Source organism: Daphnia magna, linkage group LG9 (genome assembly GCF_020631705.1).
Source record: "Daphnia magna isolate NIES linkage group LG9, ASM2063170v1.1, whole genome shotgun sequence".
Lineage (NCBI taxonomy): Eukaryota > Metazoa > Arthropoda > Branchiopoda > Diplostraca > Daphniidae > Daphnia > Daphnia magna.
In genome coordinates this window covers 1,442,860-1,467,494 of record NC_059190.1, presented here as the reverse complement: position 1 = coordinate 1,467,494, position 24,635 = coordinate 1,442,860, and the positions used below count along the sequence as shown (strand labels likewise).

Below are 24,635 nucleotides of genomic sequence, written 5' to 3'. Positions count from 1 at the left end.
TCGCACGGAGAACTTACTGCTCATTTATTTATTCACAGAAATTTTTATTCTTAACGTGAGCGCGGTGAACTGGCTTCCACGCTCATGATTGCTTTATTCCTGTGAAAGTCTGTGACCCTTTCTTCGTCAAACAAAAGAAATCATTCCTAAATTTTGCTTTTGATAAACAAATGTTTTAAAAATACAGCGTAACTCTACTACAGTTCAAAAAATCTGAAGTTCTCTATGATGATTTTTCGAGGTTCATTCGAGGTTAAAGGGTAAATGTAGAATGTCCAGTCCAGTCCCAGTTATGCCTTTTGAATCGATAATTAAATTTAGCGCCAAACTAGAGAGTCATCTGATGGATGATTTTTACATACGATAATGCTTAATTCCGCCTCTAGGTGGTAGTAGTTGTCTTGAAACTTTTCTTGATTACGGTCCGGCCACGTCAGCCAAGTGACAACATTGCGGACAAAATTTCTTCTATTAACCGGCAATATTAACCAAATCCTTAATTAGTTTGATATTACAGTTTTTCATCTGTCTACTATTCTCATAAGGTGAGTTTTTAGAATTATATGTAGATTTAAAATCTGTTTTTTGGTTCTTTTTCTACTACATGTCATGAGACTTCCTGGTTGTAGGAGGGAGTGTGCTAGTCTTGATAACCTGTGCCTCAGCAATTTTAATTTAGAGTTCTAAACGCACTTCATTATTTGTGAGTTGAAGACGAATGTCTAAATGTCATTCTTTTGTTACTTGTAGGTTGTTATATGAAAATATTTATGCAATATTCCAACTATTTATAAACTTAGCTTCGTGTTGTTAAATGTTTGATGGTTTATCCCTTGTTCTAGGCTAAAAAATGAAAATCAAAGAAGTTGAACAAACAGCAAATATTGCTTGGTCTCCAGCTTCACAATATCCAATATACCTGGCTACTGGTACAGCAGCCCAGCAACTTGATGCATCGTTCAGCACCACATCACAGATTGATTTGTATTCCTTGGACTTGAATGAACCTGGTCCTGGTATGGGATTGAAAGCTTCAATATCAACCAAACAAAGGTGTGCACACATTAAATATGCTAACAGTTCTGGAGTCTATAGCAGTTACTTGCCTTCAGGTTTCACAAGCTTGTTTGGGGTTCGCAAGGAATCAGCAGTGGTGAAAACCCCGGTGGTGTTATAGTTGGTGGTGCAGACCAGGGTCACATCCTGTTATTTGATGCAGAAAAGTTATTGCTGGGGAAAAATGATGAAACTGGTGGATACTTGTTAGCGGATAGCAAAAAGCACAGTGGAGCCGTCAAGGCTCTCGATTTCAATCCGTTTCAACTTAACTTACTTGCATCGGGAGCAGCACAGTCAGAAATTTACATCTGGGATTTGAATAGCCCTGCTGCGCCTATGACTCCTGGAACCCTTTCTCAGCCACCCGATGATGTTACGTGCCTTGCCTGGAATAGACAAGTGCAGCATATTTTGGCATCAACATTTGCTACGCGCTGTGTCGTATGGGATTTGAGGAAGAACGAACCCATTATCAAAGTGAGTTAGCTACGCTTATGTAATAAAATTTAAGTTCTTTTTTCGAGTTACACTTATTGTGTGCTTAACAGGTCAGTGACAGTACTTCAAGAATGCGTTGTAAGGCGGTTGCTTGGCATCCTAAAGTTGCCACCCAGCTGTGCCTTGCATCTGAAGAAGATCAGTTACCTGTTATCCAATTGTGGGATTTGAGACAAGCAACAGCTCCTGTGAATACGTTTGAGGGACATCAGAGGGGTATTTTGGCTATGGATTGGTGTCCACAGGTTGACTTTCTAATAAGTTTTAAATGAGCAATAACTAAGGCAGTTGAATGTACAGGACCCTGATCTACTGTTAAGCTGTGGAAAGGACAACAGAGTGCTTATTTGGAATCCTAACAGTCCAGCACCTCGTGGCGAACTACTTTGTGAGCTGAGTACAAGCAGCCAATGGTGTTTTGACACGGCGTGGTGCCCGAGAAATCCATCTTGCATTGCTACGGCCAGTTTTGATGGCCATGTACGAGTTCATTCCATCATGGGAGGGCGTGAAATGGCTGTGCAGCCCACTGTCAACATGATTGCTGATTCTTTTCCTGGAATGGATTCTGCCCCAGTGCTGCAGCCACCACAACAGCAAATTATCGTTCATGAGCAACTGAAGAAAGCTCCCAAGTGGATCCGTCCAGTCTGTGGTGCTTCTTTTGCATTTGGTGGAAAGTTGGTCACTTTTGGCTTGGATGCAGCAGGATCCGCACCGAGTGCCACGCCACAAGTGCACATTAGCCAAGTTGTTACCGAAAATGAGTTAACGCTGCGTTCCAAGGAGCTAGAAAGTGCACTGAGCACTGGCAACTTGGCAGAGTTTTGCGTCAAAAAAATTGAATCTAGTGGGGAACACAAGGAGGCCTGGAATTTCTTAGCAGCCAATTTTAGCCCGGCGCCGCGACAGCAGCTACTGCATCTATTAAACTACGAACCACATAGTATTTCTGAGGATGGTGTAGTCGATTCATTCGATGGACTAGGAGTGTCGGACACATTCGATTCCATCGCAGCTGAAGTAAAAACCTTTACAATCCCAACTGACCAGTCTGTAGACGGCAAGATTAGTAAGGCCTTAATAACTGGTAACCTTGCTGCAGCTGTGGATCTTTGCTTCAACGACAAACGTTACGCCGATGCCATTGTGTTAGCAATGACTGGACCACCTGAATTACTGGCATCTACGAGGGATCGCTATTTCCGCTTAACGCAGGGTGACGTGTCACGTCTAATCCAAGCCGTTGTTACCCGGGACTGGGAAAAGATAGTTCAACATTGCGACATGGGCAACTGGAAAGAAGCTTTAGCGGCCACGCTGACCTATGCGGATGACGCGCAATTCGCAAACCTCTGCCAAACGATCGGCCAGAGGCTCGAAGCCGAAATGGGTGCCACAAACGAAGCTGTTCTATGTTACATTTGTGCTGGTAACATGGAGAAAGTAGTCGATTGCTGGCTGCGAGTCGCCGATGATTCAACTACATCTCTACAAGAGATGGTAGAACAAGTTATGGTTCTTCGTCAGGCTCAACAGCATTGGGGCCGCCAGCCGGTGGCTGTTAACTCGGGGCATCTTACCCAACAGCTCTGTCGTTACGCTGGGCTCTTGGCCGGACAGGGCAGCCTGGAAGCTGCTCTTACTTATCTTGATATGTCACAGGTAATGAGTAACGCGAAGAGAATTTCTATGTCACTTTAGACGACGCAGCACAGTTTCTTAATGATTTTTATGTTTTTCAATAGGACGATTCGATGGTAGAGTTGAAAGACAGACTAAAACGTGCGTTGAATCCTAACGAACGCAAGGTTTCAACCGGAATAGCGAACGGTGCTTACCATTTGGCTTCGCACCAGCAAAAGGCTGGACCGGCGCAGCGATACCCATCGGTTGGACTAAACAGGTCTTCTACTCCCACAAACAGCTACTATGGTCATCAGGATCAATTCAGTTCAGCGCCTGCAATACCATCCTATCCTCCGAAACCTACAACACCATTTCAAAGCAATAGCTGGGCCACACCGACCAACACTTACAACTCACCACAAGCGGCGCCCTCGATGCCACCAATGCTGAACACACCGGCTCCACCACCAGCTGCCCAGCCATTGCAACCGTTTTATCAGCCTCTGAGCGCGCAGCCTCAGAATGCTCAACCCTTGTCGCAGTTTCATCAGCCCACGCCACCACCGCCACCTGCATCATCGGTTGCACCTCCCCCAACAACAGGAAACGTATCGCGTTTGGGATCTCTAAATCAACGCAATAGGGTATACGTCCAGGATCCTAGCGTTTCGAGTGGTCGTCCGGGTGGATATTACAACTCGGCATCAAATTCGCAATTCCAACAAGTCAATCAAATGGGTTACATGCCACAGCAACCGCAATCCAGCTCGGCCATGTTCCAACCCACTGGTCAGTTTACCAGTCCGTCACCATATGCGCAACAAGGCAGTTTTCCTGGGAATCAATTCAATCAGCCTATTCCGCCCTCTCCTGGGTCATTCCAGCTTCAAAGCGGACAGCTGGCCAACGGCATTGGAATGGATAATGTACAACAACCTGCTTCCCTTTACACCCCAATAGAACATGTTCAAGCACCACAGCAGCAAAGCGCATTCATGCAGCCATCAACATTCGATGCTCCTCCTACAATAACTCCTCCACCGGCTTCCAATCTCATGCCATCTGTGCCCCTTCTTCCCGCCACTAGCGCACCTCCTGGTTGGAATGATCCACCTCCTCTAACCTCGTTTGCGAAAGTGAAAGCTGAGCCAACAACTATAGAAACCATCAATCACCCCATGGGTATAGTTGAGCAACCGGCTGTTCCCATCATTCAGCCGTTCGACGGATTATACAATCCAGGAATGACTTCTCCGGTGGAAGTCACTCAAAACCAAAGCCACGCTCCCGAGCCAATTCCTGTCCAGCCAGCTCAAGCTTTGCTGCCGATTCCAAATGAACACCAAATTATTCACGATGTATTTCACACATTGAAAAACAAGTGCGCTGCGCTAGCCACGAATGCGGTAAGAAAACTTCTAGATTTATATATTTTCCGTTTGCATAATCGTTTAATTTTTGTAATTTAGCAACTGAAGAGAAAGCTAGACGATGTTGGGAAGAAGCTGGAGTGCCTGGATGACCTATTGCGCAAAAATATGGTAACTGATGAATACCATAAATGGCATAATCGTTCGAAACTTACTTTGTTTTCGTCTAAATCATTTTAGCTGCTGAGCCCTACCCTCTTAGGCTTACATCAGATTGTGCAAGCTGTTCAGGCGTTCGATTACGCGACCAGTTTGAGTTTACACTCTCAAGTAGTGATCAATACGCCCTTCACGGAAATCGGATCATTCATATCTGGTTTGAAAGTGCTTCTCCAGATGGCTCAGCAACTTGGAGTCCAATACCAATAGCAACACTGGAGAAACCAGAAACGTTTTTCTAAGAGATAAGATATCTAGCGTTTGATTTCTGCCTGCAAGTTAGGCAGAAAAGTTGGCTTCGATGCTTCGCACCTCGTTTTATTTGATGTGTGTAGTTAATAGCCTTTTTCTTTTTTTCTTTAACCAGAGAATTCATTAAAATCTATGCTATTTACTGTGGTTCAATAATTCGCTAAGGTGTGGCCTGTGAAAAAAATTCTTATTGACTCGTAAGACAAAAAAAAAACGTTCACGTAATTGCTCCTCATGGATTCGAAAATTATGTATTGATATAGAGTTGAAAGAGAAATTAGATGTTAACGATTAATGGTATACGCAGGTTTCCCATAACCATAATTATGCCATAAGTAGATTGATTTTAACAACGTTGTGTATTTCTATGGATAGGTCCTCGTCATATGGATCTGGATTTCTTTAGTTCAATCCTCTAGCGAGGATAGAGGCATTACTGTGAACCTGAATTGCAGATGTTCGTACCACCATTAGCAGTTAAAACGAAATGTTGTTTCATCATCATCGTTGAAGTAATTTTCCATTACTTTTCCAAGTGTCCATATAATGTTATTTCACCAAAGTACGCTGAAATGTCATTACGATTGTTCACGGGATTTCTCTCAATCAAAAAGGGATATTGTATTTATTTCCACGTGACTTGTAGCTCAATGGTTGAGCATCGGAATTATATGCTGAAAGTACAGGGTTCGATTCCTGTCGAAGGCAAGTAACAATATGCCATCCAATTAGTATCAAAGGGATGCGATAGCATATCGAATAAAAATTATATTATCCATTTCCAAAATAATATTATCACAAATACGTGGTAAACATCATCGATTGAACCACGTTAGGGTAGCTGAGTCTTCTTTCCCAGACCACAACATGTGACCACTTGGGGAGGGGGCATCTGGTAGGGATTCGAGTGATACATCGTCAAGTTCCCAGGCAGCTGAGCCAGGTTCCCCAGACCACCACTTGGCCACTTGGAGTAGGATACTTGGGCAGGTATTCGGAAGATACAGCGTCAAGTTTCCAGGCCATAGCCCGTCCATCGGGCCATGATTGGCACCTGTATCTCCAACTCAACATTTCAAGAACATTTTACATTTTTGCCTTATGATGCAGAATTAAACATTAATATAATAAGAGAAGTAGCTCATTGGTAGAGCAGCGGCACAGCACTCTCAAGGTCTAGGGTTCGAGTCCTACATGGACAAATTGGTGATTTTCTTCTCTCTTTATATAAAATAAATTTTATAGTAAAAAAATCCAAAAAATTTTCCACAAAAAAAATTTTTCCGGAAAAAAATTTTCCACAAAAAAATTTTTCCATAAAAAAATTTCCCCCCAAAAAAAATTTCGAAAAAAATATTTCGCAATAAATCTGACGATAATTATTATTTAACCGAATATATAACGGAGAAAACTTAAAAGCAGAAAGGCAACATGTGAAAATTATCATTAAATTTTTTTATTGAAATTTCATCACATAATGAAAATATTTATAACAAAGAGCCTGGGAAAATTAACAATAAATCCATCGCGATTATACATAGGGTTGCAATTAAAAGGCGGAAAATAGCGTCCTTCAAGGGTGAGAATTCACAGCAGCATTCTACCGTTATTCAACATTCAATCGTATCCTTAACAGTTAACAGCATAAAACTTCGAACCATCACCAAATTATTTCTCCAGACACATTTCCAACCTTAACTGATCAGGTAACAACTGTACCGCCACGAATTTATCACAAGGCAGTGGGAAAAGGGCCACAGTTAACAAAATCCTAGTCACGTTTTAGAGATTTTTTTTAAATATAAACTATAAAACACAAAAACTTTAAATAGGGAATCTTCGTACGCCATTTCAACCAATTAATTCTTTTGGCACCAAATCCCATCTTAAGTCCCCGGAATCATGAAGATCTACATCGAAGAGTGAAAAGTAGATAAATTCAAATTTCTTTTGCAAACACAATTTAAAAAAGTGAAATACCACGAGTAGTTATATCGGCCTCAATTTCTACCCAAAATTGTTACGCGAAGCAACACGAGCACATGGCCCAGTACCAATAGCAGGTTGATCATTGGTTACTAAACGACGTCATCGAAGAAATTGTCCGTGCACAGAATACTTTGTTGGGCCGGATGTAGAATTATACGGGCAGCGTTATGGACGTAACAAATAGATTGAAATGTCCGAATTTTACTTTGAAGCTTTAATACAGTGCGAAATTATATTTTACTTACCTAAAGAAACTTGTCGCTTCCCACATGATCTCCATCGTGAAATCAAGCTCCTCGTTTCAAGTTAACCTAGTTCCTCCATCATAAAACATAAGAATAAAAATAAGCATATTAAAATATCAATTTTCAATTGTCACATTAAATAACAATATAATTATTATTAACAATGGCTACCTCCATGAGAAATCAATGGCATCATAAGGATATCAAATTAATAAAATTTGATTTTGATTTGAGATAATTCAATAACAAATAATTAAGTCCTGATTATGTCAGTTAAGTTTCTGATCATGGTCAAAATTCCAACCTAAAGAATGACTGACAGTATATCATAATAACCAGAATTCATTTCCATTGTTCTAGTTACCATAAACCTGGCAGATAACAGTCAATAGCTCTCATTCCTTTCAAGATAATTTATGATACAGATGACCTAGAAAAATGCAATGAAATTACAATAGTTGTTAATAAGATTAGCAGTATATTTGATTGTACAGCAATATATAACTGAAAGGTAAGCCCAAGTCCTTACCTGGCTTTGAAATGGACTAAAACTTGAAATAAGCCAGTTTCACTGCAAACACCAACCTACAATTTCAATCTAAGTGAACCTGCAGATGAAAAACTTGCAAGAAACAGGCTTCCAACATTCCCTGCTCCAGGCCAACAATTTCTGAACAACAAACTTGCTATCTTCACATACAACTGCAAGGTTAATCTTCATAAAACCTAAAATAAATAGTAAGTATTACACCTCAACTCACTTCGTCAATCTCGACATTTAAAAACTAAGATTAGATGCAGAGCCATGATCAAGAATAATGGCCAGCATCACTGCTTCTGTTATAATTCCAACTGAATATCAACAGCCATCAACCCAACAGAGGCAATGAAATAATCTGCTAGGATAAGACGATTAACAATATTGTTTATAACATAGGGAAAATCTTATGTAACTAGCATAATACGATAAAACATACTTAAAACTAACTTACTTAAACTACTTAAAACTATAACATTTATACTTACATGTGCGTGCATCGCCAATTTCTTAGAGAACTTGACTACACGATGGTAAAGTCTTTATATAAGCTCTCTTCAATGCCCAACAGGAGGCGTGTAGTAAACAGTGTTGCAAATTACTAATTTATTACAATAAAATCAAATTACCACGTGCGTAATCAGATGATTCAGATTCCTCTTGGTTATTTTTTTTTGTATCTTGTTGGTCAGCTGTAGATGAGATAGTTTTGAAATGTCATTTCAAGGCTTTTAAGAATTTTTGGGTCTTTTTTTCCGAAGAAAGGTGATTTCAAAAGTGGCAACACTGTCTCTAAGTGCCCTTGTCGAGGCATTGAAAAGACCTTATATGACGCGTGCACCATGTAAAAGTTTAAATTCGATACATGATCGATTGAAGTAAGTTTTGTTTAAATTTTGGTAACAAATTTTATGTGTGGTAAATTGATTCCATATTGCTTAGTTCTTGCTGCATCTTTCTTCTCCTGTTGATAAATTTTAATTTAATTCTTAATTACGTTGTATAAACACTCATTATTTTATGTTTGAGATGTACATTTCACCATAGACAACGAAGTGGAAGACCACGAAGGGGGCCATAAGGCTGAGAGGACGGTAGGTAGCGATGCGCGTGAGATGCCGCATAGTGGCGCTGAGTCCGCTAAGATAATAATTTTGGGTTTCCCTACTGATCCAATGCTTCACACACCGTAATTTTTAATTAAATCATGCACGGTATCACTTTGGTATGCACATGTAAATTAAGCACAAAAATTCAGCATATCGTGTGAATTATTTTATATTTTTAGTGGTTGGGTAACCTACTTTCATAAAATGTTTTATTTTTCCCCATTTCCCCGAGACAAAATTTTTTTTTTTTTCGAATTTTCGAGATAGGGAAAATGGGGGAAAATAAAACATTTTATGAAAGTAGGTTACCCAACCACTAAAAATATAAAATAATTCACACGATATGCTGAATTTTTGTGCTTAATTTACATGTGCATACCAAAGTGATACCGTGCAGATTTAATTAAAAATTACGGTTTGAAGCATTGGATCAGTAGGGAAACCCAAAATTATTATCTTAGCGGACTCAGCGCCACTATGCGGCATCTCACGCGCATCGCTACAGAGGGATATAGGCGTTAGCGGTCTTCCACTTCGTTGTCTATGATTTCACGGTCGAAATCTCCACGCTTTATTTATTAAAATTACCCACATTACATGGCATCCATACATGGAATATTACCATCTTGTACTCCTGAGTCCTGACCATGGTGCTGATGTGTGTGGTGGTTGAATCTGGGAGGAGTATAGCTCTATACTTCTCCCAGCTAGTACTGTCACAGAAGAAATTTCAATTTCGTCTGTTTATGAATGGAAGCGATTGTATCAATAATAATCTTGAAATTCAACTAGAATCGATTGTAAATTGTAATTCAATTCTTAGGTTAGATAAATGTTTGAAACGTGACCGCTAGATAGGCGTATTTATTAATGATTATTTATTTATTTAATTAGATTATTTATTATTATTTAAGTGCTGAAAAAATAAGGTCATTTGGCATTTCATATTATTTAGCTAAGTAGCAAAATCACTTTGGACTAGCTAAACCGAAAACTACAAAACGTATAAAACGTTAGTGATCCCCTCCCCCGAAAACGTTACAAATCGTCAACGCGATACTGCCATCTAGCGGTGAAAACTGTACTAATGATGGTTCTACTTATAAAAAAATCAGCATTACAATCGGGAAATTCAATTGTAGGCGGAATAGTAGCGAAGTAAACCACGGATGTGGTTTTCCTAATTTTTCGTAAACTGTTCAGTTTTGTTGACCGTTATGGTTGCAGTAAACGGTTGCCTACAACCGAAAACAAACTAGGACAAAACATAGCGGTTTGCAGCGATAAAAATCTTGCAAGCAGTGTATTGAATAATAAAGTACCTTCTAAGATTGAACTATTTGACTGCCGCATATATAATTGATTCCTTTGATAGGTCAGAAGGCGAATAAAATCACGAATCGCTACATCAAGCCGCTTGAATGCTACAATTCCAAAAAGTAATTTTGTGTTGGGAGGGAAATGGCGACTTGAAGAAAATAGAATGTGATGTATACATGAATACAGCGTTTTGGTTTTGCTAAGCCGTGAAAATCCAATAAAATTATACACCGATATCGAAGTCCCAGTAGTAGCGATTGCCAGAGGGAAACAACAGTAAAATTACAAGAATAAAAATGGCACGGTATGATAACACCATAAATTTGACACATACATAAGAAACTGTTAATATTTGCTCTTTATACCTTTTTAATTAAGACCCGATGGAACCACAGGTTCTTTTAAGAAGAGAGAAAACAAAAATGTGTTATACAGCCCACCTTGCTGTAGGCCCGCGAAGGATCATTAGTGACCACTTCTCAGTGATATCCATTTTGACCATTGGTCGCAACTCCTTTCGTGGAAACTGAAGTTGGGGGTGATTGATAAAGGATATCTGTTTTAGATTGCTTGACAAAGTTGATGGCACTAATGGAAGCGTTGTTCGAATCGATCTGAATCGTGCGCGGCTTTCGACCAAGCATGCACTGGATCCGCGTACCAGTTTTGACTGTCAACGGTTTATCGTTCAATCTAAAAAATTGGAAACAACACAGAAATTGGATTTTTTCACAGTTTTCTCTTAATGAATATTTAAAATGTTATACTTCTGGCATTGCTGTAAGAGAATTCCCACTGCTTCACCAACCCTACTACCTCCAGTGCGATCGTCGGGCTGTAAAGAAACTACCAAATCGTTGTTACTTCGTAGGTGAATCACGAGAAGGTGATCATCCTCGGTACTGACGCTCAACGCCGTGATCTGCATTGAGTAACATAAGATATAAATTCTGTAAATTTCATTAAATGCAAGTGAATTAGACGAGTCTACCTCAACCAAGGGGGTTTTATTCTTCATGGGTTTGAAATTCTTCCCGTCCAGCTTGTATACGCAAGCTTCAGTAATAAGAAGAGCTCGTTCACTCGACTTAAAGCGCTTGTTATATTTGCGGATTCGACACGCAAACAGGATTTGCTGAATTCTGTCTTTTGTTTTTAGCGTGACCAGAGCTGTAGGGGCATTCAGCTCATCTCTCACGTAATTTCCCTCCCATCGACGATTCAGTCCGTAGCCAGAACGCTGCCCCTGCAATACGTCAGCAGCAGCAATCTATATTTTTTAAAAAATGTGTTGCTTTAATTAAAAGCTTCATAGCAAAATATTTTTAAAAAATATACTTTAAGACGAAGTTGTGGCCAGTCTTGAGAGGGAATAGCCCGGATAACCATCCAAGCTCGCCAGCGATGAAAAGCCGCATGAAACTTGGCTACTTGCTTTGCGATTATAAGCGGTGACGATGGCCATCGAACAGACAAACCATAGTCACGTAACTGTTTGGCATTGCTAAATCATTCAATAGAAAATATGAAAATAATCACGGAAATTCAATCATGTGCAGATGTATCCTACCGAAGGGGACTAATAAGAAGTCTCAGGTATGCACGCATCTTATATCGGCGATAAGCACCTACTATCTTCTTGGCAGCTAATATTTTTTTATAACGACGACGACAAACGGACCCTCTCCATAATTTTTGAAGAAAAATGACTATTCCTGGAATGAGTCGAGCACGAGCCTAAGGAAAACGTGAACAGTTTAAACTAGATATTTTCATGTCTAGTTAGCTTGACGTACTTGTTCCAACATGAAGAGTGTCTGCGGTGATCGAACAAAGATTTTGGTCTTGCCATAGACAACGTCTTCCTCAAAATTTTGTTGTTGTATAAGAATGCGGACTCCGTCACGATCGGCTCCACCCCGAAAATTTGGCCAAGTGTATTGGGAGACCATCTTGTATCTAAATGTTTCCAATTACGTAATGAAACTTAGACGTTAAACCCTTAAAACCTGCTTACCTTCTCAGGAAACGATCGTAGCTTTGCCTGTAAGCAAAACCAGCACGACGGACGCGCACATTCTCAATCAGACCCAAATAACTGACCTGCAAAAATCAAACACAAGTTTTTCAAATGGAAAAACCGCCATATTTTGCTAATATTTACTTGATGTCGCACGCGTTCTTCGTCGAAGAGCACTGGCGATTTCTGGTCATTGGGTTTAATGCACCGGACATAAAAAGGTTCTTTGGATGTCAAGTTCTTAACCAAGGCAATCATCGAATTTTTGAATAGTGTCCCAGCTGTCTGCGGTCGTTTGGTTGTCTAAGCAGAAAGATATAACAATTATTATTTATTGGTGTTGTCTGTTATATTTTATTTTTATCTATCTGATTTCTTTTTTTCTCCGAAATAATAATACTGTGTGATTTTCCGCTTTAGAGTAAAAGCCAAGGACGAAACAACAGATGTCCTGTCAACTCGTTTTGCTCTCTTTTTTTTAAACAACCCCTCCCCCAAAAAAAAAAAAAAAAAAAAAAACTGCTTTTCGTTGCAGTCAAGCAAAGCGATTTCATTTCCCCTCCCCCTAAAAACACAAAACACAAATATTAATTTTACCTTGTGGATGTCTTGGGCTCCTTCAGGCCACATATGGCGGATGTTGGGGTCCTTGGAACTGTAGAGGAGCCGCTTAAAATCTTGGAATAGTGTGTCCTTATTTTTATCCAGGAATCCACTGACATCGTAGACGACATCACCGGCGTAATGCCTTCATAATCAGAAAGGAGATTTCTACTAATAAGTTTGCAAATTGATTTCATGACAATCAAAAAATGAAATTACCGAATGCGGAAATCAGAGCCATGTCGTAACTCTTTATCAAGTGGGCTTAACTTGCGACTAGTATAATGCTTGTGCTGTGACAGTTTCTGATCCAAAGCTTCTAAAAGCATTTGGTCAGTAACCTTTCCTACATTCAAGCAAGCTTCATCCATTATGGAGAGAATTCCCTTGTGCTGCTGCTCAACGAGATCGCAAATAATTTGGTTGTTAAAATAATCTATATTCTGCCAGGCGATACCCTCACGCCGGTATTCTTCTTGTTCTTGTTTCAGCACCAATTCTGAAATGACAAACAATTGTTTGTTACCGTTGACTTCCTAGATTTAAACTAGCTGTTCCGCTATTATGTTACCGATAAACAGTTGCTGCAATTTCTCGTTGCAGTAGTTGATACAAAATTGCTCGAAACTATTGATGTCGAATATTTCGAAACCATAAATATCAAGAACGCCAATAACAGTACCGGGTACGTTATAGCTTCTGTCTGCTCTTTGCACTTCGATGGCGCTGTTTACTCGTTCCACAATCCAAGTAAAGAGACGATCGTATAATGCCTGAGACAATCAAACAATCAACAATTAGTTCGTGAATAGCTGGCGTCGATTAAGAAAGGGTCGCATAACAGTACCTTAGCGAAGGCATCTCTGCCGTAAGTGGCCTCAGATGTCGTGTGACCTTTTTCCATTAGTTCGCCATTAGCGGCAATCACGCGATGGCATAGAGCTCGGTTCAGCTCATTGGGGTCGACGCATAGAAGCGACGCCACGGTTGATAGCGTCGTCGACTGGGCCAGTCGAGTCTTGTCGCCATCCGATTTGAATTCTGCGTTTCCCTACATACGTTTTAAAAAAGAAACAATCGGGCGACGAATACAAGAATGCAGTCGTTAAAAAGCGATCGAATCAAATAATATTTCGTATTGTAGTACCAGATGCAAAACGGCCGCCACGATTTTCCAGATGGTCTCTATGGATGCGGGATCAAAATTTAAGGCGCGGAAAGCAGATGAAACGTTTTTGTAATCAGTTCGGTCGCTAATGGAATCAACTTTGGCTACGCCTCCTTGACGCAAAAAGTGATAGAACGTTGGATCACGTTTCAGCTGTAGCTTGGCCGCTTCATTGTCGGGTGCCCCAAACAGCAACTTCGTTTATCCAGAAAGAAAAAGCAAAACAAATGAGAAAAATACGTGAGATGATTAACAATGTGTGCCATGAGCAGAATGCAAAACAAAACCAAAAAATGCAAATAGATTTAAAAAATAATAATAAAGGAATGAGGAGAAATTTCATAATGAGCACACCGATGATCACCATAAAATATACTCAATTATGCATGAAATAAATGGTACCTGGTAAAACGAATGGAAATTTCGTTCGCCGGCTTGTTGAACAATGACACGTGACTTCTCCAGAAGATAGTTGTTAATGTGGCCTCCGATAGGATCGCCTTTGAAGTCAAAGTGAATATCCATGTACTTGCCGAATCTCGAAGAATTGTCATTGCGATTTGTCTTGGCATTGCCGAACGTTTCCAAGATTGCATTAGACTGAAGAAGGATATTTTTCACTCTGTAACGGAACAAGAAAGAATAATCATTTATTTTTTGTCACCGTCACTTCAAATGACTGTTGTACGAATTTCAAAAATGAAAAGGCATGTAGCTTGAATTCAGCTCTAACGTCAGCGTCGTTCCCTTTGTCAGACACCGAAATTCACGGGAAAACCAGGAGGGGGCTGTGTACTATTTAGGGTGGAGAAGGGAGGTACGAACAGAGAAGCCAATCATGTAACCGCCGTCACGTTCAAATCCTTGTTCCCAACCGATGGCTAAAAATGCCGTCTCAGGTATCCGGATCCTGACCCCGTGTTTCTATCGTTTGGATCGAATTTCCGCGACATACTTAAAATTATCGCAAAACAAAAAAACCAAAAAAAATTAAAAAAATTAAAAAAAAACTAAATACAGCAGGGAAAACCTAGGTTTATTTTAAAGAGCTCGCATTTAGATGCATATGGGCTCCCGCATACCTTTAACCCACAAAAGCAGCAAGGATATACCGCTAGGGAACGGTTGCTACTTTAAACCCCCCTCCCTAAAACAAACTCTGCCGTGCTACTGCGATAATTTTGAATGCTAGAAAAAAAAAAATATGTCAGCATCGAATCTATTTCCAGAAAAAATTTCTAGACTAAAGGGGGTTGAGAGTAAGCAGCCTGGCTGATGACGTCACACATGCATGGACGCGTGTTGGCAAACAGCTGTGCTTATTTTGAAACAGGAAAGGAAAAAAAAAATGCCTATAAAAGACTCGAACAGACAAATTTACATGCACAACTTCACTTGCAAACCAAGTTATGTTCAAAATTAAATTTTTCCACTATGGGGCAGCGTAAACTGGAATCCCAAGCTCAGCTGCAAGATGACAGCTACAACCCCAGAGACATTGAAGGACTTCATTGGATTAGTAGCTTAATAATCATAAAGATTAAAAGGGCGTGAATAGCACAGGCTATGGACCTCCCTTTAATTCCCTTATGTTTTACCTACCACTGGATCGATTCGACGGGGCTGACTATCGACTTTTTTTTTCTATGACATTTGGAAAAAAAAATGTAAAAGTAGACAATTCGTACCGTTCGATTTCTTGCTGGCCGCTAAGGTTCGTCACGGCTGCCAAGTAACGCATGATGATTTTCGAAGCTTCGGTTTTACCGCTGCCCGACTCACCGCTGATGACGATGCAAGTGTCTTTGCCATTTCTCTTCATCGTTTTGTACGCCGCATCACCGATGGCAAATATGTGCGGCGGTCGTTCAAAGATTTCTCTTCCTGTCAAAAACGTTGAGACAATGAACATTCCGATCGTTAGTTTTTATCGATATAGGATGTTAAGACTGCACGTTCTTTACCTTTATACTGGCTAACATAATCCGGGCCATAAATATTCAGCGTTCTATATGGGTTGACTGAGACGCATACTTCACCGATGTAGGTGTAAAATTTTCCTCCATTAAATCTATTAATTGTTTAACAGATATTAGATAAAAAAATATATTATTAGTGATATGCTTGACGAGGCTTTGGTGGCATTGTGATGGCGAAATAACAAGAGCTATGAAAAAAAAAAAAGCCGAGATAGAAAGAGATTAGATAACGGTGCTGATTCACGATGTGGCATATGGCCGTTTCAAGTGGTCGTTATTCATCCTTGACATAAGAAAATGTTTGATAGATGCTCAATCGGTCCTTGTGTGTGTTTGCCTTTTTAACTGATTTTTCCCTTTCTAGTTTTTTCTTTTCTCTTTCCAACTGGAGTAATAGACCATGCAAAATGACAGACTAAGATGCCATCTGCTTACCCTGTAATTACCACGTCGGGACTAGATATAGGTGAAAACGTGCAAACGAATGGGGATTGAAACTAAGTAAGCAAATAAGAAACAACTTATATTTAGCAGATAAGAGAAAAACAAGCTGTCCATCATTAAGAGCTATCTGCACCAGTCGAAAAAGTCAATACATTTCGCACCTCTGATAAGAATAGACTCCATACTACTCATTACATTTCGTAAGTCTTGTGGACAGACAAACGGTCCACGTAATCATCAGTACTGGTCGAGAGTGTGAAGAGAAGATTGAATCTTATTACATACTGTTCCTAGGGTTGGCAGCAGTGGTATATTAATCTTACGGGGCCCCGTCCTTTTTTTTGTTATGAGAAGGAATTTTTAGTTTTTTTCCAGCGTTCAAAAATTCCTTACAGTTTGATCTTTAAGCAGATATCAGTCATACTGGGGATTTTCATCCTAAAAGGGGAACATCCCAGAAAAATTCTCATGGAAATCCCAATTTTTTACGCCTTTTTTCAAGTACCGAACACGCAACACACATTAACTACACAAAAATTTATGACATCAAAAACATTGCCCCCCGGCTAGTAATTTGGTCGTTTGCCCCCACAGAGATTCTTTCACTAAGACTCTCACGTCCAGCAGAATAATATAAAAACCATCGGACATGTTGCTGTTTGTAAGCATGACAGAAATATCACCTGATTCGCAGATTGTGGATGAAACTGTCGGTAGAGATCTCGTCGAGCAGAACGAAGTCTCCTCGACCGATTTCTTCGTGATTCATCATGGTGAGCACACGCACTAGCACAAAGCAGTCTCCCCCCACGCAGACTCACGAACACACACGCAACAACAATGAGTAAACCTTTCAAGCGGCTTTCTCTCCTTTTCTTTTTCTTTCGTTCTTTCTCTCTGTGTGTGCAGTTTGTCTTCACTCAGTCATGTAGAGGATATCGCGGTTCGCCAAATGCCGGCCACGAGAAGAGATAACTATACTTTCACGTCGTCGTTGTTGTCCACAATCGTGAATAAACCGTGAACGAAAAGAGCTTTCGCTTCTATACAGATACACTGGCTTATTTCAGGTGTTGTCGTTTTTTTTTTTTCAAAAGAAAAGATAAAAAAAAAAAAAAAAAAAACAAAAAAAAGGGCAAAACAGACACAAGTGGCGAAATGTGTGCCTGTTGTTGTGAAGCACAGAAGCCACACGAACAACGACACAACCTTTCAATGCAGAAGCTAGCAGCCGACTGACTGTGGCACACGACACGCTGCACTAAACCCCAGTCCGGGAGGAGTTTTTTTTTCTTCTGTGGGGCACGAAACGTCAAAGTTTGTATGTTTCTGTCGGTTATTCAAAAAACGCAAGCATCGGTGAATGCTGTCACCCATCGTACACAATTCCGATTGCATTAGTCACCATCCTCCCACTGTGTTTGTTCCAGCAAGATAGTACGGGAAGGAAACTGAACAAAATGGCAGGGCTTTTGACGAAATTAAATATTCATTGGGCCCAACCCTCGAAAACTTTTTCTTTTTTTGTACGTGCTTCGGTGTATACTGTGCATCTACGTGTGGAAATTTCAGAGCTGCGATGTTGCCGAATAGGAAGATTTCAGGTGAGGCTGAAGGTTGGGAGGGAACTTGAAAATAGGTTTAGGCAACAATGTTAGGTTGGAGTTCCACGAGGAGGTAGCGTTCCAGTTGCCTAAACACTTTCGTCTCATGTGAAGGCGGTGACTTAAACCCCAAAAAGACCAGAACTCAGATCGCTCTAGGCGGATGAAAACCTTAAATTCCACTTGCACTTCTACCGAAAAGAGCCGAGAAGCACCCCACGGTCGCCTAGCTAATATGCTCATGGTCTCACTATTTTTTTTTTCCCTACCCTTATATGTGTCACTTGCTTCAAAGAAAAAGCAGCAGTTGGACGGTTACCTATTAGCTATTAACATTTGTCTTCGGGACTAAAGAAAAGAAAACAACCAGCGGTTTGCGTCGTCTGCTTAATCTTTATAATTCTTGGTATTGCCCGTTAGACATAAACATGGAGCTTTTGGCAACTCAAGTGTTTCTTTCTTTTCATTTTGTGACCGTGTTTGGTTGTCTATCGCGCATTTGCGGCCACACCTTTCTCGTCGGCTCCACTTCCTCTGCTAGGGCGTCTGTTTCTGTTTTGCTACGTTTCCGTTATTTACGACGACTGACGTCAGGAAGACGATAACAAAGAATTGAAAAGACCTTTTAATCTTATTACAGTTCTAGCAGATTAAATTCGTGTCACGAACGTACGGCACACAAAATACTTTTTCTTCTCCTGAGCTGGAACTTTTTCTTTTTGAAAAACTGATTCCCTTTGTTTGATGTGATAAAAAGAAAAATAATGCTTCTCACTAGAACGATCGATGGCACGACTAAACTATTTTAACGGGATGAATTCAACAAGGGCCAAAGGAAAACGGTTGGTTAATGACCACCTATCAAAGTTACGTCATGAAGTAAACTTAACGAGCCGGAAGCATTACGAAAAAGAAAAAAAATGCTGTAAAACCGACTTTTAAAAAATATCAATCATAAAAAAAGTAATATCTTTATGTTTAGTAGAGGAAAAACCCCTCCCTCATTCCACTCCCGTACCAAGTTTCCGCCCGTTTGCCAAGTATTCGTATAATCGGCAGTAGGTTGAAACGAGCGACGTGTCAATGATACTGTTTACAGTATCTATACTCACTTGATTATACTCTAGATGGCAGCAGCGAACGACACTTTTTGTAGGGTCTCTAACTCGGTCCCTTTCTTTTTCCTTTTCCATCCGACACACTGTTTTGCATATGAATAGGTAATACGGAGACAATTCTACAGGGGCCGCATCCGGCCGAAGGCGTTACAGTATAAAACGGTGATGTTGCGTGATACAAAAGAGTAGCGTATTCTGTTACATATGCAAGTGTGAGAAAATAAATAAATAAAAAAACGTGTAAAAAACCAAAAATGATTTTAGAGTAACCAGACAAGATTTACTTTCAGAAAGCCACTGGGGTGTGTAGTAGTACCCGACACCAATGCTATTACACATCGTGTGCAAAACAAAAACGGTTATGCCTGGAGGCATTCGCCTCACCCAATTTGGGAGGATCCAAGGCTTTGACCCATTCACGATTTTGTTTCTTGTTGTTCGAATTTCGGGTACTTGGCTTCGACATCTGTCCATGTCATCTTGCCGTAAGATAGATCCCTGACAACGCCAGCAATCTCCTTCAGCTATAGGGAAAAGACGAATGGAAGTTAGTTGTTTATTTTCGAAACTTTCATTCTTTTCAAATGATGTCATATCTATTACCGGAATACGAACTTGACCCATTGAGTCACGTTCACGCAGTGTGGCACTGTGCGGCTCTTTTAAAGAATCAAAATCGATGGTGATACCGAACGGAATTGCAATTTCATCCGTGCGAGCATAACGACGACCGATGGATCCACTCGAATCATCAACACGATTCGACACGTCAACAGCGGTGAGATCACGGGCTGGAAAAAAAAAAGAGAAATCGTGTGAAATAATATTGAAAGCCTCACATGTTATGGGAAACTACTTACATAGCTGACGGATGTAGGGAACGAAATCCGCATTGTTGCTTAACGGAAGTACCGAGCACTTCAATGGAGCGATAACCGGGGGTAGAGAGAAATACTAAGAAAAATCACAAAGGAATAAATGTTGGAAATTTCTTGTGAACATGGCCTTTAATCCGGGATAATTGTACTAACCGTGCGTTGCCCATCATCGCTTCGAACTTTAAAATTGTGCTCAAAGATGGCATACATGATGCGGCCAATACCAAATGACGGCTCAATAACATTTGGAACATACTCTTCGACGTAAGTGGTCTTCTGGTATCGTTTGACTTCCAGCATGTCAGGCGTAAGAGTATAGGAATTGGTGCCGATCTCGAGTACATATTTTCCGTTTGTTTTTAAAGATTCTTCAACCTCTACCACAGTTGCTGGCTCCAGCTTAGAAAGAGCTTCCATAATCTCTTTGGCCTCCTTTTTAAACGATTTGCCAACAGCACCCTTGATTGCTACAACCTCTACGACGTCAATCGTCTTAGGCTCCGGCAATTTCTTTTCTGCCACTAGACGAACACCGGTAGACTTCGTGTGCTGGGACAGATCGTAGGCAGATCGATCGGCACAGCCGACACACTCCACCCATCCCTTTTCAAAGTGTATTTTTATTAAAATTTACCTTTTCAATAATTAATAGAAAACAACTTACGTAGGAAGTGAGACATTCGGCATCCCAGCAATCACAGGCGTAATGAGCCATTTCGTTGTTCATGTGCTGACGGAAACGGAGCTTTTTCGGGTCAACTCCAACTTTGACCATGTATTGTTGAATGCGGGCCATGAAATAGGCCAGCGTTTCATTGGCTATGATTCGGTCATCCACTGCTTTGCCGATGGTAACGATTTCCGCTGCTTTACCATCCATTTGATTACAGGCAGAATACAACAGAACCTATGGATTCAAATTGGCATTGAAGACCTTTCTTGTGCATAGCTCACGAATCAGCATCTTACTTGCACATGTCGCACTTCATCAAATTTAGGATGAGATTTATCGGATGGATCACAGAAATGTTCAATTTCTGCCATCGTGAACTCGCGCACGCGGATCAAACCAGACCGAGGAGAAATTTCATTGCGGAACGAGTTACCAATCTGAGCCGCTGCAAAGGGTAGTTTCCCCTGGTGAAAATAACTCTTTCATTCGAAAAATGTCCGTTGCTAGAGATAGATTAGTGTCTTACTTGGTTGAATTCCAAGAGTCGTTTAAAGTTGACGAAGATTCCTTGGGCAGTTTCAGGTCGCAGGAAGCCTTTAACAAGGCCAGTGGGGCCAATGGAAGTACTGAACATCAAATTGAATTCCATGGGGTCGCTAAGTTCGTTATTTGTTAACGGAGCCTTCATTTCGAATCTCCGAAGAATAGTACGCATCTCTTCTTTGTTCATTCCGTCGAGCTTGATGACAATGTCTTCGCACTCCCATTTCAATTCGGCAGTAGATTTCTTATCAGATTTGACTTTTTCAAGATGGGCTTTGATCAAATGATCAAGTCGGAAACATTCCCCGTTTTTATCGTCTTTCACCATCAAGTCAGCAAAACGATCAACATGACCAGAAGCCCTGATAATTGACAAGGATATAAAAAGGTACAACCCAACAGTTTTTACCGACAACTTACTTAAGCACAGGTTCTGGTGTCAGGATTGAACAATCAACTTCAAGCATTTGCTCTTCAAGGATAAAGAAACTTCTCCATGTGCTGAGCATGTTGGCTTTCATGGCACATCCCATAGGGCCAAAATCAAACTGACCAGTTATACCTCCATAAATGGCAAAAGATTGATCAAAAAAGAATCTGCGCTTTAGCAAATCTTCCATTTTAGCACGGTCAAAAGATGCCTCCACAGGAGTTAGCTCCAACTCCTTGTCTTCAAGAATCTTCTTTCGAGCTTTCAGTTCAGCAACAGCTTTCTTCAAATCAATCTCCAGTGCACCTGATTCTTTCAATTGGCGAACTTTATCACCCTAACAAATGTAACACCACAAAGTAAAATAACTTTAAAAAAGCTAAAAAAAAAAGTATGGGAATTTTAAAAAAGCTACACAGTAGTTAACCTGCTCTTTGACGGCAGCACGGAACGGTGCAAGAATTTCTTCAATCTTAGGATCGGCCATTATGTTAATGTATTGGATCTTAAATTTCTGCTTGTTTTTATGCTTTTTTGAACCCCAAGCGGGTGCTTCGTGTTGAGATCTCAAGGAAGAGAGAACCTGAAACTTCCGTGTTATTAGGAACGGTACCGCCTTCCCTGTGCAAGAATGATTGTAAATCAACTTTCTACTAAAGACTACGGAGGCAACACTCTTAACAACAAAAGCGAATTTCATCAGCAATTCTATAGGGAAAGAACGTGGCACTAGCCCGGCCCCGTTATTGTCGTCTGCCAGGGTTGCAGTTGCACGATATTGCTAGGCTTGTAGCTAGCGCCTCTATCGGATTAATGTAGAACTGGATTAGCCTCCCACCGATTTAACTGCCACCTACAAATAATCTTACCTGTCATTGCAGTCGGCAGACGGCGCAAAAAACGTTTTCAAATTACAGGCAGCACGCAGGTGAGTGCGTGATTCAACGGCTCGCGTTTGAACATCCATCAAAAACTGATTCCATAGAAACGAGCCCAAAAAATGGATAACATCACTGGTAGCATAGTTTCCTCACCAAGCAAACTGTTACCTAGGGCATGCCACGAACGTGTATCTTCTGATAGTGAGAAAGACAAATGTCAAGAGAAGTCTTTAGTAGAATCGAGTCATTTAGAGTTTGACGAAGTGGATGGCCTTCGAGGAAAGGCAAATTTCAACTGGCTCGATGTCGTTTGTATTGTTGTTTCTATATGCAGTTATGTCGCTGATCTTATCACTGATGGATTTATGGCAGCCACATATTTCAATATGGGGCATTATTGGTATTTTGGGTTTACGTTGGCTTTTGTGGCCATCCCTGCCCTTACCATGTCTGGTTTGAGTACCAAGTGGTACATCAAAGATCAAAACAACCAAAATTTTCCTCCAGTTTCCAAGTGCATCTGGGCATTTAGGATTTTTTGCCTCATCTTTTTCCTTTCTCCAGTTGCTAGGTATCTGTATTTATTAGTACTAGGCTTCACATGTAGAGAACAAATGTAACCATTGTTTCTGCATCCTCAGATACGTTGATACCCTTCGCTATGGACTGCAAAGTAGAAGGGCAAAGAAAAGGAAAGACTACAAAAAGATGGGCCAGTGCTATGCTAGAATGGCTTATGAAGATGCTGATGCTACATTCCTACGACTATTTGAATGTTTCATGGAAAGTGCTCCACAGCTTGTGTTACAGTTGTACATAATAGCAAAGACCAAACTTGATTTTGGAACTGACCCTTTAGCAGGTAACTATTTCATATCAAGCTTATTGTTAGTCATGTAAACATAATTTTTTGCAGTGTTTTTCCAGGCTGCCTCTGTTGTCACCTCAGTTATTAGCCTCGCATGGGCATTAACAACCTATAACAGATCGCTCCGTTTCGCTCAAGTAGATAAGGAAAACATCCATTTACTTGGTACCTGTGTTCTATTCCTTGCTCACCTTTTCGGGATCAGTAAGTTTTAGCGCTAAGAAAAAATGTCTTTGCTTAAAGAAAAATAATTGTTAACATTGATTTAGTTGCTCGAGTCATTGCCCTTAGCTTCTTTGCCTCCGAATACGGTTGGTTCGTTTGGGCTGTTTGCCTTGGCCATTGGATCTTAATGGCCATTTGGCTTTGGTTACAAGGAACGGCCGCTTGTTCAACTCGTACCGAAGAATTTTTCTTTTGCCTTATTTTGGCTATTATTCATGTTTTCACGTTCTTCAACGTTAAACCCGATCGAACAAGATTCCGCTATGCCTTCTATTACATCGTAAGTGTTTCACTTTGAATTTAGCAGTCCATATCTTATCGATTTCGACATTTGACAGGTTTGTTTCTTTGAGAATACAACCCTTATGGTACTATGGTGGATAAAGGTGGCCGATTACGGTTCAACTCGTCCGTGGTTTCATTACCCGGCCCTCATTGGGCAGTTTGGATCTTTTGCTCTGAGTATCGCGTTGCTTGGCTTTTATTACAAGAGTCTCCATCCCAACTTGTTACTGCCAAATGTTGGCATCTGTAGTAAAAATGGGACAGCTTTGTGCTTAAGTGATGTCCCACCTCCTATTGTCAATGGTGTTCCTTCTCCTCGTACTAGTCCCGCTCGACTGGGCAGACTTGACATTATTCAACAAGAAGCCCAACCTCAACTGTAGAATCTCTGTTCTTTTCCTCAATCAAATATTCTTGCGAACACTAATGTAACACTTTTCTATGGCTTGACAAATGGATGTTATGATAATGTATGTATATATTCAACTATGTAAGTCAGGAATTGCTCTTGATATGCACTTTGCCATTCTTTCTGCTTATTGTTTTGTGATAAGTCAGCGCACTTTACGCACAATTTCCTATTCAGAATACACATTTTTTTTACAGCGTCATTGTGTTGTCTTCAAAAACCAAAAAAAAAAAAAATAAAATGCTAATTTTATGAGAACATGTTCTAAACGGTCGATAC

General features: G+C 40.4%; 4 protein-coding genes and 1 long non-coding RNA gene across 7 annotated transcripts; 2 read left to right on the top strand and 3 right to left on the bottom strand.

The window, feature by feature from the left end:
• Positions 1-388: 388 nt before the first annotated feature.
• Positions 389-5,252, top strand: LOC116930588 (protein transport protein Sec31A). Of its 2 annotated transcripts, none has more exons than XM_032937951.2 (8): positions 389-545; positions 843-1,053; positions 1,113-1,536; positions 1,608-1,802; positions 1,858-3,222; positions 3,306-4,592; positions 4,656-4,727; positions 4,797-5,252. In XM_032937951.2, the coding sequence occupies exons 2-8, from the start codon at positions 851-853 to the stop codon at positions 4,983-4,985; spliced, it is 3,735 nt and encodes a 1,244-aa protein (XP_032793842.2). In that variant the 5' UTR covers positions 389-545; positions 843-850; the 3' UTR covers positions 4,986-5,252. The 2 variants fall into 2 exon arrangements, with proteins under 2 accessions (XP_032793842.2, XP_032793843.2); XM_032937952.2 differs by lacking the exon at positions 389-545 and adding an exon at positions 577-703.
• Positions 5,253-6,467: 1,215 nt separating this feature from the next.
• Positions 6,468-8,436, bottom strand: LOC116930368. 2 transcript variants are annotated; one of them, XR_006651563.1, is made up of 7 exons: positions 8,288-8,436; positions 7,791-7,987; positions 7,626-7,691; positions 7,433-7,565; positions 7,262-7,334; positions 7,008-7,145; positions 6,468-6,937 (listed from the first exon to the last, which is right to left on the bottom strand). It is a non-coding gene; the product is annotated as an uncharacterized LOC116930368 (long non-coding RNA). The 2 variants fall into 2 exon arrangements; XR_006651562.1 differs by having other exon boundaries at positions 7,262-7,327.
• Positions 8,437-10,194: 1,758 nt separating this feature from the next.
• On the bottom strand, positions 10,195-18,207 carry LOC116930359 (unconventional myosin-Id). The gene is made up of 17 exons (XM_045179293.1): positions 17,126-18,207; positions 15,984-16,090; positions 15,708-15,903; positions 14,422-14,641; positions 13,999-14,214; positions 13,699-13,902; positions 13,423-13,624; positions 13,071-13,350; positions 12,846-12,996; positions 12,393-12,551; positions 12,246-12,331; positions 12,025-12,187; positions 11,799-11,965; positions 11,567-11,732; positions 11,220-11,498; positions 10,996-11,150; positions 10,195-10,921 (listed from the first exon to the last, which is right to left on the bottom strand). Exons 1-17 carry the CDS (start codon positions 17,212-17,214, stop codon positions 10,708-10,710), a joined length of 3,054 nt encoding a protein of 1,017 aa, XP_045035228.1. The 5' UTR covers positions 17,215-18,207; the 3' UTR covers positions 10,195-10,707.
• A 1,215-nt stretch (positions 18,208-19,422) lies between these two features.
• Positions 19,423-22,448, bottom strand: LOC116930360 (glycine--tRNA ligase). Its single transcript, XM_032937768.2, has 9 exons — positions 22,116-22,448; positions 21,679-22,025; positions 21,242-21,620; positions 21,012-21,179; positions 20,707-20,949; positions 20,196-20,645; positions 20,025-20,118; positions 19,768-19,955; positions 19,423-19,688 (listed from the first exon to the last, which is right to left on the bottom strand). Exons 1-9 carry the CDS (start codon positions 22,386-22,388, stop codon positions 19,581-19,583), a joined length of 2,250 nt encoding a protein of 749 aa, XP_032793659.2. The 5' UTR covers positions 22,389-22,448; the 3' UTR covers positions 19,423-19,580.
• Positions 22,449-22,526: 78 nt separating this feature from the next.
• LOC116930363 (XK-related protein 4) lies at positions 22,527-24,558 on the top strand. The gene is made up of 5 exons (XM_032937774.2): positions 22,527-23,140; positions 23,211-23,431; positions 23,486-23,641; positions 23,707-23,942; positions 24,001-24,558. Exons 1-5 carry the CDS (start codon positions 22,689-22,691, stop codon positions 24,328-24,330), a joined length of 1,395 nt encoding a protein of 464 aa, XP_032793665.2. The 5' UTR covers positions 22,527-22,688; the 3' UTR covers positions 24,331-24,558.
• Positions 24,559-24,635: the final 77 nt, after the last annotated feature.